Source organism: Grammomys surdaster, unplaced genomic scaffold (assembly GCF_004785775.1).
Source record: "Grammomys surdaster isolate TR1022 unplaced genomic scaffold, NIH_TR_1.0 129, whole genome shotgun sequence".
Classification (NCBI taxonomy): Eukaryota; Metazoa; Chordata; class Mammalia; order Rodentia; family Muridae; genus Grammomys; species Grammomys surdaster.
This window is the reverse complement of record NW_021604587.1, coordinates 9,181,424-9,194,620: the sequence shown is the minus strand read 5'-3', so window position 1 is coordinate 9,194,620 and position 13,197 is coordinate 9,181,424. Positions and strand designations below refer to the sequence as shown.

At 38.7% G+C, this 13,197-nt stretch overlaps 1 protein-coding gene across 1 annotated transcript in view; it reads left to right on the top strand.

Annotated features, from left to right (window-relative positions):
* Positions 1–10,576: 10,576 nt before the first annotated feature.
* Positions 10,577–13,197, top strand: part of LOC114610693 (zinc finger protein 664-like) — a 5,816-nt gene continuing 3,195 nt past the window's right edge. The window contains 1 exon segment of the mRNA XM_028755306.1: positions 10,577–10,637. Within this exon segment, the coding sequence (XP_028611139.1) occupies positions 10,577–10,637 (61 nt within the window).

Sequence of the window (13,197 nt, the reverse complement as noted above, 5' to 3'; positions counted from 1 at the left end):
AGCTATCCAAGGAAGACTTGGCTTTGCAATTCTGTGAAATCACCTTGCTGGCTCATCCTGTGTACTTATGCCCGCAAATAAAGAGCATCCACAGTGAAATCTGCAGAGAAACACACCAACATCTAGTTCCTCTAGTCCACACTAAACACTGTATTTTTCCCATAAGTGTGGGCTCCTGACACCCGAACTCCATTCCCAACAAGCTATGGCACTGTCAAAGAAACCTGTCACAAGCATCTAGATATCAAATCACTGCTGAACTGACTTCTGACTACCAGAAGCACGATGTCCTGTACTTACAGCCCACGTATTTGCAGCAAAGTCACGAATTCTGAACAGAGAAATCTATATCTTTGTACTAAAGTATATAAAATGCCCTATTACATTATAATGAAGTCTCCAAGATTTCATGATCCTCCAGTTGCTTCACTCTCAAAATAAGTTCCATAGAAACCTTCTATTATGTCTGAGTTATATTCTGATTTATGTGATGAGATACCGTGATCAAGAAACTTGTAGAAGAGTTACAGTTTCAAAAGGCAAGTCCATCACCATCATGGTGGGGAACATGGCACCAAGCAGGCAGTCATAGGCTAGAGCAATTGCTGAGACTTTATATACTTACCCACAAGTAGGAGACAGAGAACCACATGTCACTCCTGCCAAATTTGGCTGCTTGCTTATGTGGAGGCAGAGAGAAGGATATGGAAGGCTGGAAAAAGGCATGGGCTTTTAAAACCTCAAATCCTGTCCCCAGTGACACACTTCTTCCAACAAGGCCACAACTCCTAGTCTTTTCCAAAGAGTCCTACAATCTGGTGACCAAGTATTCAAGTATATGTACTTATGGAAGTGATTCTCATCACAGCCACCACATTCTACTCTCTGGCCCCTGTAGGCTTATGGTTATATCCTAATGCAAAATACATTTAGTTCAACTTCAAGAATCCCTATAGTCTTTCAATGTCTTAACACAATTTAAAGCTTTAAAATCTCTTTTACTTCACTGACTCTGCTCTTCCAGCTTTGCTAACTGCAATATATTTTTCTGTCTCTCTTGAACTAGTTCCACACCCTGTCTGCTGTACTCTTGTGAGATATTCCATGGATCTGTCATCTCCATTATCTTTGGATCTCCAACACAACAGAAGCTTCACTTTCACAGTTCACACAACACCCTCATTTGGCTTCTATGCAAGAACACCCCTACCACACTCCTGCCCATGGGAACGTTCCTTAAACAAGCAGGAAGGTTTCCTAACCCCTTGCCTTTTGCATTCTTCACAACTCAAAATGCAGAAACATATGGGCTGCTGCTGCCAAGTTTGACTGCTTGATTGAGAAATACCCTGTTCTGTCCTAGAATTATATTTGCATAAGCTTTGACTTGTTGAGGCTTTTCTTTTCACAAATTGCAAGATTAGCTGGGTGGTGTCTTCTCTTAAGGGCTCCTTTCACTGCATTCCTCCTTGCCTCTTTCAGCACAAGCCTTTGCTCCAACATTAAATTTTCTGGTGCTCCTTTTCTCTTCAAACTGTACATTTTGTATTTCTTTTGTCCTAATAACCAAGTAACAGACTCAATATTAGGCCGTCTTAAAATCTCCTTTGCCAGGGAAAGTAGTCAACATTTTAATTAAGCCTCAGGTATAGTATTAAGACATTGAAAAAGACAACAAGCTTTTTTTGGAGGGGGAGGGGTTCCCAAGATAGCACAAGAATGTTTTCTAGCCAGTTACTAATAGTGTTTCATTCTGAAACCTTTTGAGTTGAGCCTCTGTAGTTCACATTACTCTCGGCACCATTATCTTCTAAGCTTCTCTTATGAAGGCTTAGTATACCCCACCTATAACATTAAAGTGCTTTCCTAATCTAAAGTCGCAAGGTTTTCCACATTCCTCCAAAAAGTAGCATGGCCTGTGACAGCAATAGCCAACTTCCTAGTACCAACTTCTGTCTTAGTTAAACTTAAATTGCAATGATGAGACACCATGAACAAGGCAATTTATGAAAGCAAGACTTTATTGGGGAATACAGCTACAGAGGGTTAGATTTCATGATCATCAAGATGGGGAGCACAGTTGAAGGAAGGCAGGCATGGTGCTGGAGCAGCAGCTGAGAGCTCACAATTCCTATGCACAAGCATGAGGCAGAGATTGCACTTGTGAATGTCATAGGCTTTTGAAACCTCAAAACCAGTTTCCAGTGACCCACCTCCTCTAACAAGGCCACACCTCCTGACCCGTCCCTATCAGTTCCACCAACTAGAGACCAACTGTTCAAACATATGAGCCTCTGGGAACTATTCACATTCAAACCACACACAATACAAAGCATCCTGAGTAGAATCATTCAAAAATAGAATAGCTCAGATTTTTATGTATGATCTGTCACAGTTCTAAACAGGCATGTATTCCCTTATTCAATGTTTGGAAGCAAAGCAGGAAATTAGTAAAGTTTTCTTTAACAAATAACAAATTGAGCTCTGGAGGAAGAAGTTGGATGAGATTTCACTTGAAGAAAGTCTGGAGGTTATGGGAGATAGGCCTCAGCAGGCCTGCCCCATGCAAACTGGGAGATTCAGAGTTTCATTATCTGACAGATCTGGTAGAGAAAGAAATGTAAATACTATGTCAAGCTGTGTCTTAAAAGACTTTCTCCCCATAAGGTTAGAGACTTGTTTACCTGACTGAGTACCTTGAGACCCAGGGCCTGGGCTTATACTAACTAAGGTGGTCAGGTGTAGGGCTACCAAGAAAAGTCAAAATAGCCCCAGTCAGTGAGGAATCATTGAACCTCTTCATAACAGCTTTATGGCTAAAAGGTGGAGGCATTTAAAGCCAAACCTTGGCTCCTTTAATCCAGTTTAGGAGATGGAAATCCTAATCTATGTCTTTCCTTGGGGTTAAAAACAAAGTTGGAAAGTGGTCTGGTCAAAGAGAAAAAGACTCTTTTTCTCCTGAAACCTAAAGCAATCTGATATCACTATCAATTGCTTTTGCCTATCTGAAGTTTTCAGAAGATGTTACCAGTATCAGAAAAAGATGCTTTAACAAAAGGTTTATTTTTCTGAATCCTAATCACTTAGGAAATTACATAGGCTAAGGTCTTTAACTTATGTACTAGATATTCACCACTGAAAGGCTCTAGCAGGTCCAGGCATGGCAAACACAGGCTCAGGCATAGAAAACATGTCGCTGACAGGTTTTCCTTTTACCCCTCCCCCTGACTCCCTCCCCCTTGCTAAACTTTTAGATTGCCTCCCTAAAGCTAGTCACCAAGGTCCAGTCCCTTATTTGGCCACTTCTCTGTCTAAGGCTGACCACCAAGGTCTAACTATCAAGGTATTGAAGTCTAGCAACTGAAAGCTACCCTAATTACTATGCTCAATGAAAATTACTCAACCTGTCTTAACATGGAGTTCCCCTTTTCCCTTCATAAACTGTCATTTCCCATGGGCCATGTTTGCCTCCTCTCTCTCCAAAGGCTTTCCTTTTTCCCTCTGGGGCAAAGTACCCCTTCCTTGTCTCCCTTGTTCCATTTCCCTTCTCCCTCATCCTCTATCTTTGTCTTTTTCTCTTATTCTCTGCCCTTTGTTCCTCTGGGGAAAATCTTTGTGCTGAAAATTTGATCTTAGAGTGTCTTAGCTGATTTTCAGGTCCTTTCACTAATAAAACTGTATGTGTGTGTGTGTGTGTGTGTGTGTGTGTGTGTGTGTGTTATATTTATCTACAAAAATACAAACATATTTTAGAAAACCATTTCCACATAAAAACATGTGATTTATACTAACCAAAAAATGAAAACAATTGATGCCCATAAGTTTTTAAATGGATAAAGTGTGATCTATCTATATGATGTATTATTATTTAACTGAAGAAAGGAATAAAATATGGATGCATGCTAAAATGTAGATGACCATCAAAATATTCTGCTAAGTGAGAGAGAAATGTCTTTCACACATAAACACACAAAATATTACTCTGATTCTGATTATATGAAATGTTCAGAATAAAGTAAAACATTATAGGAAAAACAGATGAAAGGGTAACTGATAGAGAGTAGAGGTTAAGAAAAATGAGAGTTACTGCTAACAGATATGATAGTTCCTTTTGGCAGTGAGAAAAAAAAGTTCTAAAAATGAGCTCTGAGTATCATAGGGTGCTACATCAAAAACAAAGATGTGTATGTTTGTGCCTTCTACATGTGAAAATTTTCCTGAATAGCAGAAAATTCACAAGTTATGTTGGTTTCCATGGCAGCCATTTGCCAAGTAGTCCCAATTCTCTTGATAGCTGCCTGAGACAAATTCAGGCTCTTTTATTTCAATACTAAATATTAATTCACAGATCACATATTATACATTATGGAATTCACATAGGTATAGATAGATAAGTAGGAAGATAAAGGTAGATGGATGGATGGATAGATAAGATAGATAGATAGATAGATAGATAGATAGATAGATAGATAGATGATAGTACATTTAGGTTATAGAAGAACTTTAAAGTGTTAAAGAGACCAGAGCAATGTCAAAGAGTTCTAAATGGTTTCACTGACAGGCAGAAACACGAAGTTAATAGTAACTCACAGACCATCTCTGTTTTGCAGGTAGTGGGTTGGAAGTATGACTGCAGACTCAGGCTTCAGGCTCAAGTAGACATGAAAATATAAAGTGTAGGACTCAAGGGACCTTGGAGGTGAATGACTAGAACAGATTCATATTTATGAACAGGTAGATGAAAAACTAATAATTTAAGTAGGCCATGTCAACAGTGAGGACCAAGTGTAGCTGAAGTCCTAGGATAGAAAAGTCCTCTGCTTATTGGTCCCTTGACTACACACTGGATGATTGAAGACAAGTCAGTAAGGACCACAAGTTTCACGATGGAAGATGTCTTGTTTATTGGATCCCAGGACAGTGTTGTGTCCTTTCTTCAGTCTATTGACTCTTCAGTTTGGTGTGTCAGTAAGTCTTTGACGCTAACATTTTTTATATGATTTTTAATCTCCTTGTGTTCATATGGTCCCACTTTACTTTGATAAAATGATATGGTGATATTCTTTTTCAGTGTAAGAGTATGTTATATATCACTCAATTCTTTGTGAATAGTAGTGACAGTATGCTAATCACAAGCCCAATGAAGTGTTAAAACCATCCTGCCTCCGTGTTTACATTCAAAATGGAGTCAAAGGCTCCTGTAATAGAGACTGAAAGTATAGACAATATATAGAGATAGTCAAGCAAGGAGAATAGCATTTTCTCAGATGCAACACCAGAGAACATCTCCAGTGAAAAAGTGAGGTTTGGATCATCTTATCAAATTTCCGCCATTAATTTGCATTGTCCTCATAAGAATCATAAGTGTTGTTTGACACTTTTTCCACCTTAAGTTCTTTTCATACAGAACTATAGAATGAATAATTAACAAAGTAGATCTGACTCCTATCTTATCACATGATGCCTGCCCCCAAAGAGAGTTCACTAGACTGCCATCTGCTATCTACTGAAACAAATTTTGTCATTTCAATCATAATTTTTCAAGTAGCTCAATGCATGTGTGTGTGTGTGTATACAGTTGGTTGGAAACTATTTGAAGTATCTAAAACCATATGCGCCCACTTCAATTGTGTAGTGAGATAATACATTTGTTATTATGTTCATGTTTGTTGTCAGGGGGAAAGGTAGGCAGGTGAGTTATCATAGACTATTAATCTAATCCATTAGCTGACTGTTATCCCTTTCCCCTCTTCTTCCTTAATAGAACATGAACCAATCCTTTCTCCTTTAACTAGAAGAAAAAAATACACAGCAGAATGCAACAGTAATAAAGAAACAATAGCAACCCCTTTGGGATATGTGTATTACAAAAGTGATTGGTTTAGGGTAATGGTTCTCAATTTGTGGATTACGACCCACTTTGGCAAATGTCTATCTCCAAAAAAAAATATTGATATTACAATTCACACAGTAGCAAAATTACAGTTATGAAGTAGTAACAAAAATAATTTATGGTTGGGGTTCACAATGGCATGAGAAACTGTGTTAAACGGTCACAGCATTAAGAAGGTTGACAACCACTGCTTTAGAGAAACACAGAGACAGCATGAGTGACAGTAGTGGGTTTCAAGAAAAAGAAATGTTGTCAGCAGACTGGAAAGGACATCTTCAGTGTTTGGGAGGGAACCAAAAGAGAAAATTTAACTTTTATATCAATGAACAGCAATGTGTTCAGTGCAGAAGCATCAGTGAGCAGAAGCAGAAGGGCTTACACTGTCTCTTAAGTATCAAAGAGGAGGGACCCTGGATAGAGAAGAGCTGCAGAGGGATTCTAGGTTAAACCATTCATCATTTTTCAAGCTAACTTTTTTTTGTGGGCTTGTTTTTATTTTTGTTTTTCCTGTCTTCTTTTACTTTCTGACAAATTTCAACTCCCTGTTATATTCCTGTGATGAAGCAAAGTGTAACACCTCAGGACCTGTGTGGGACAGGGTCAAGGAGAATGGGGTTTACATGCTCATTCTTAACATTTGAGGGATGGCACCACCAGCAAAAGCTTGGAGAAGAACATCGGACTCATGATGTCACACTCCCATGAAATGCTATGAAGACTCCATTTTTCTCTGTTGTAACCAAGCAGACTTCTAGTCACTAGGTAGATGGATTCCAAAACAACTGACACAGATACCAAGTCCATGAACCCTATGGTCCACAAATCTTGCTTATTTTCTGGCCTGTGCCTGCATATCTCAACTGTCACCAGAGGGGATCTGTTAGGAGCATAAAATAAATGGTTTTCTCTCTTCATCACAAGAGCTTTAATTCACACTAACCTTTTTTTATTTTTTAAAATTATTCAGTTACAGTGATGCATTTCAGACTATAACATACAATGAAAAGGCAAGTTTCCCAGTGTTTTAAAATTCCTGGCATTTCTATTCTTTGAGGTTTAGGAACAATAATTCAGTATTGTTAGAAATTACAAACTTATGATTATTTTAACTATACTTCTAATATCCTTTACCCTCTGGTCTCTGTCTACTGAAAAAGAAGCTTCTTTGATGAGAGGTGAGAGCTACACTCATCTGTGCATGTCCGATTAAGTATTGAGAATGCAGTTAAGAATTATACCAGTGAGCTGGAGAGATAGTTGAATGTATTAACTGCCCTTTCAGAGGTCCTGAGTTCAATTCCCAGCAACGACATGGTGGTTCACCATCTGGAATAGGATCAGATGCCCTCTTCTGGTGTGTCTGAAGACAGTGACAGTGACATTGTACTCACAAACATGAAATAAATAAATAAATCTTAAAAAAAAGAATTATACTGGATTGGGGGATTATACTGCCATTTGTCACAAGTGCTTGGCTACATTTATAGCACCAAGCATGATTTTCCACCTACTGAACTGACCTTAAGTCCAGTTGGACAATTCTTGGTTCTCTACAGAATATAAGTGCTACTTTTAGGTCATGGATATCTTGTCGTGTTAGTCATTGTTGTAGTTTGTAACATCCTATCAGAGTAGAGCTTTTCATTACCTTCCTTCTTTGGCAGCTTACACCAAGCTTGTACTATAAAAGCTAGTCCTTGGGGAGAAGGCTTTCGAGTCAATGCCAGCTCAATTCCTCTTTGTCCTGTGTCCAACATTCATGGTATCATCAGTAATGTGGACTCACCTTCAATTTCTGTAAGGCAACCGAGGACAACAGCAATAGCTTCTTTTGGTTTTGAGAATTTCTTGGAGTCCTTGAAAGGAGGTTCCTCATATTTGCCACTAGGGTTCTTGTTAGATGGTCTATGGTTCCTTGGAAGTGCATTTTCACCCCAAGTGGCATAACCTCATTTAATCTATATACATATACACATACATCTGCATAGTTATATATTTGGTATATAATTTAAGTGAATATAAAGTAATATGATTCCCTATGGCTTTTCCAAATATTCTTAGTGTTATTTATCATTTCTTCTTCTTTATTATCCTCTCTCTTCCCTGCCAAATTAAAGTACCCCCATTTCCCTCTTCTTAATTCACTGTATCCTGCTAATTCTCTCCCTATCAATCCCTCCCATGTTTGTTGTTGTTTTGTTGTGTTAATTTGTTTTTTATTTGCATCACTGGTTTTTACAGTTATTTTGTGCTATCAGATCTGGAGATTTGAAACTAGGAACCACAGATGAGAGCAAACATGTAGTGTTTGTCTTTCCGAGTCAGAGTTACCTCACTTGGTGTAATATTGTAGTTCCAAAGTCTTAGATTCATTCTGAAATTATTTCTTTTTCTTTCTTTCTTTCTTTTTTTTTAGAGTATAAAAGATACAAATCTCGAGAAGTGGATTCTTTCTCGGGTATTCCAGCTGTTTCTACTGTTTTCGGGTCTCATTTCAGGAAATTCACTGGATGGGGATGGATCATGTCAGGCCACTGTGTGGTATCCTTTGTGTTCCATTTCAAGTTTTATGTATCTTTCATTTTGACTTCCTCTTCCTGTGAGCCTCTTTGGATATTTTATTTTCTGTGACATTTTCCTGAGGGATATCTTCGTAAAGTTCAGTTCTGTCGACTGATGAAATTTTGTGTCAAATGGTAGTGGGGTCAGTGAGGTAAACTCATCTCAACTATCTACCAAAAGGGTCAAAGGTGGAGCCATACAAACCCCAAGGAAACCAAATAGAATCAAAACCTCAGTCACCTCTTGGAGTCTGTGAACCATCGAGAAGAAGGATACCAAACTTCAGATATATAGTTTTCTATGTACTATTTGAGTATTGTGAGCAGAGCCAAAGGTTCATAATAACCTTGAGCTCATAGTAATATAGACTCACAATCTTTCAGTGACAACAGGAACCTCAGAAGTCAGAACTGCACACACAAGCTGATCTTATCAACCACACGAGCAAAGTTCCAGTCTCTCCGGTGACCCTGGACACACAAGTGCTGAAACTCTGATCCTATACTGACCTCTGAAGCTATTGAGATTTGACATCTGGTAGCAATGTGTATCTAGACTCTATTGGAGCAGGAAATCTACTCCTGAGGTGCTCTCTGGTCTTCCTGGAGCAAGAAACCTGAATGCAATTATTAACATCTAGCCAAAAAAATATTTTCATAGTTAAACAATTTGGAATCTTAAATTTCAAATAAGTTTATGGGACCTTATAAAATTGCAAAGTATCTGTAAGGCAATGGACACCGTCAATAGGACAAAATGGCAACCAACAGATTGGGAAAAGATCTTTACGAATCCCACATACGATAGAGGACTAATATCCAATATATACAAAGAACTCAAGAAATTAGACTTCAGACAACCAAATAACCCTATTAAAAAATGGAGTATAGAGCTAAACAAAGAATTCTCAACTGAGGAAATGCGAATGGCTGAGAAGCACCTAAAGAAATGTTCAGCATCTTTAGTCATCAGGGAAATGCAAATCAAAACAACCCTGAGATTCCACCTCACACCAGTCAACATGGCTAAGATCAAAAACTCAGGTGATAGTAGATGCTGGTAAGGATGTGGAAAAAGAGGAACACTCCTCCATTGTTAGTGGGATTGCAAGATGGTGCAACCACTCTGGAAATCAGTCTGGCAGTTCCTCAGAAAATTGGACATAGCATTACCTGAGGACCCAGCTATACCATTCCTGGGCATATACCCAGAAGATGCTCTAACATATAACAAGGACATATGCTCAACTATGTTCATAGCAGCTTTATTTATAATAGCCAGAAGCAGGAAAGAACCCAGATGTCCCTCAACAGAGGAATGGATACAAAAAATGTGGTACATTTACACAATGGAGTACTACTCAGCTATTAAAAACAATGAATTCAAAAAATTCTTAGGTAAATGGATGGAACTAGAAAATATTATCCTGAGTGAGGTAACCCAATCACAAAAGAACACACATGGTATTCACTCACTGATTATTGGGTTTTTAGCCCAGAAGCTTGAAATACCTAAGATTCAACTCACAGACCACATAAAGCTCATGAAGAAGAAGACCAAGTAGGGGTGTTTCAGTCCTTCTTAGAAGGAGTAACAAAATACTCAAGGGAGTAAATATGGAGACAAAGTGTAGGACAGAAACTGAAGGAAGAGTCGTCTGGAGACCATGCCACCTGGGTATCTGTAGGAAAATATATGTCGCAGTAGTGGAGTCCCAGTGGGTTTCAACGATGGCAGGTCCCACATACACGAGAAGGTCTAAGGTTTCTGAGGCTGGAGGCTTTGTCCATGGCAGCTCCAATGACACAAGGAAGTCCTTGGTTCCAAAAGGGTTTATTGTCATGGCGGATGGTGGATGGATCTGGATGTACTCCCCTGAAACTCAGGGCAGTCCTGAGTTAAATAGGGAGGGAGAAAAAGAGGGAGGGTCTGGGGAGGAATTCTTAATTTGCTCTGCCCTCTGGCCTTCATTAGTATGTAAATCCCTAGGGCCTGAGGCCTCTAGTCACACCCTCTACCTGTGCACTTTGGGAGGGGCTGTAATGGCATATGTGACTGAACAATGTAGGTCTATGGAGACGAGACTTGCATCAGGACTCTGGGTTCTGGGGACATGGCCAAATGCCTGCCATTTCTCACTTACAGTCTCTGGGTTCCAGTCCCATGCCCAACGATGAACCAGGTATCCATCCCACGTGCAGTCACCAAAGGTAGATGCTGATGTGGAAGTCAGGAAGTGCATGCTGATAAGAGCCTGATATAGCTGTCTCCTTAGAGGTCTGCAAGAGTCTGACATATTCAGAGACAGACGCTCACAGCTAACCATTGAACTGATCATGGGGTTCTCAATGGAGGAGTTAGAGTGAAGACTGTAGGAGCTGAAAGGGTTTGCGACCCCATGAGGAGAGCATCAATACCAACCAACCAGAGTCCCCAGGGTCTAAACCACCAGCCTGGCACTTAGGGAGGGACCCATGGCTCCAGCTGTATATGCAAGGGAGGATGGTCCTGTCAGGTATAGGTGGGAGAGGATATCCTTGATCCCATGATGGCTGGACCCCACGTGTGTGGGAATTTGAGGGTGGGGGGGTGAGAGTTGGGAGTAGTTGGGGTCACATCCTCATTGAAGCAGGAGGAGCAGGGATGGGATAGGGGATTCCTGGGTGGGAGGGAGGGAAGTGGGTTAAGGGAATCTGAAATGTAAATAAAATATCCAATAAAAAAAGAAAAGAAAAACATTGAATTGAACCTTTTGATTTATTTATCTTAGTAATTCATAACAAACAAATCATAATGAGATGAGATACTTAAAATTCTAACAATGGAATCTATAAAGGATATGGTACAACTGGGATGCTCACTGGCAGATACTTGGGAAACTATATACTAATATCAAAAATAGTTGAAAACACACACAACAGATGCCCCAGTAAACTTACATCTGGATAGGCATCCAATAGAAAGGCCTTATATATGGTTGATGGTATTAATAATTTTAACTCCTAAAACTTGTAAACAGTTCAAATGCCTACAATGCATTAAGTAATAAATTGTGCTATGTACATAAAATACAGTATTATATCACAATAAAAATAAGTAAATTAATTTTACTTTTTTTTTTTCAGTTACAAACTGAAAACTTCTCTCAAGCAAATTAGGTAAAAACAACCAGACAAAAAAAGAATACTATATAGTGTGTAATTATGACCGAAGAGATAGCTCTATTGCTACAGTGCTTGCTATACAAGCACAAGGAAGAGGGGTCCTCCTCCAACTCACCACAGGAAAAATTATGGTGCATGGCAACATGTCCTTATGATCTCAGTGTTGGAGAGATGGAGACAGGAAGATTGCTGAAGCTCACTGGCCAGTCAGCCCAGCCCAAATAGTAAGCCCTGAGTGCAAAGCAAAAGGTAGGAAATAATTAAGGCATTCAGCATCAACCAGCCTCCACGTGTCCACACACATATACACACACACATATGCATACACACAAGCAAGTATGGACAACCACACACACACACACATATAGACTAAAAATAAATAATAAATGCTATGTGATTCTGTTTATACAGTATCAGGCAGAAATCCTCTGTGGAGTTATGAATTAAGACAGTGGTTTCTTTAGGGTTATAGAATTTATAAGTGGAGCAGGGAATGGAGATACCTTAAATGATGAAAATATCCTACACATTGGTGAGGGTGAAAGTTCCCATATGCGTTTACTTTTCTTTTTAAGTTGATTGATCTACAGATTTATACTGCATACTTTTGTTTATGTAAATTCAATTGTAACAAAAAAAATGCTAAAAAGTGTTTGAGATGCTCAACTTGACAATACAAATTTAACTTATACAGCCATGAATAACTTATGCCTTCAGGTTGAAGGGGTGGCTTGCACTTGTTGCTCACACAGATGATCTGAATTCAGTTCCCAGTACCTCTATCAGAGGAACTACCACCTATTAATATTGTGAAAATGTCACACTAACAATATTAATTTGAAGAATTAATGTAATACCTATCAAATCCCCCATGTCATATTTCACAGGTTTAGAAAAATACAAGATTCATATAGGACTACAAAGAGCACAAGCAATTAAAACAATCCTAAGTAATAAGAACAATATTAGAGGTGTTATAATGCTAGACATCAAATTACACTATAAAGTTGTAATGATAAAGACAACCTGTTACTGGCATTAACAAAAAGACAAGTGAGTCAATGAAATAGGATGAAGGACACAGAAATAAAATGGAAAAGTATGTCCACCTAATTTTTAGTAAAGGAGACAAAAATATGCTTTGGGATAAAGATAGTATATTCAGCAAATGGTGATGGCAAAAGTGAATTTCTACCTGCAGAATAATAACATTCAATACATATCCTTCACCTTGTACAAAAATAAAAATGGATCAAATACCTTAATTTAAAACCTGAAACATTGACACTTTTAGAAGAAAACACAAGAGACTCCATTCAAGGTACTAAAATAGGTAAGAATCTTTTAAAGATAGCACTAATCTCACAGGACCCAAGCACAAGAATCAACAGATGAGACTACAAGAAAATAAAAAGTTTCTATACATCCAAGGAAAAATCAGCATATTTAGAAGCTTACAGAATGGAAGAAAATCTTTACCAGCTACACTTCAGCCAAGGATCTAGTGTCCAGAACGTACAAAGAACTGCAAAAACTAAATGCCAAGGAAACTACATACTCCTTAAAGGAAAAATCCAC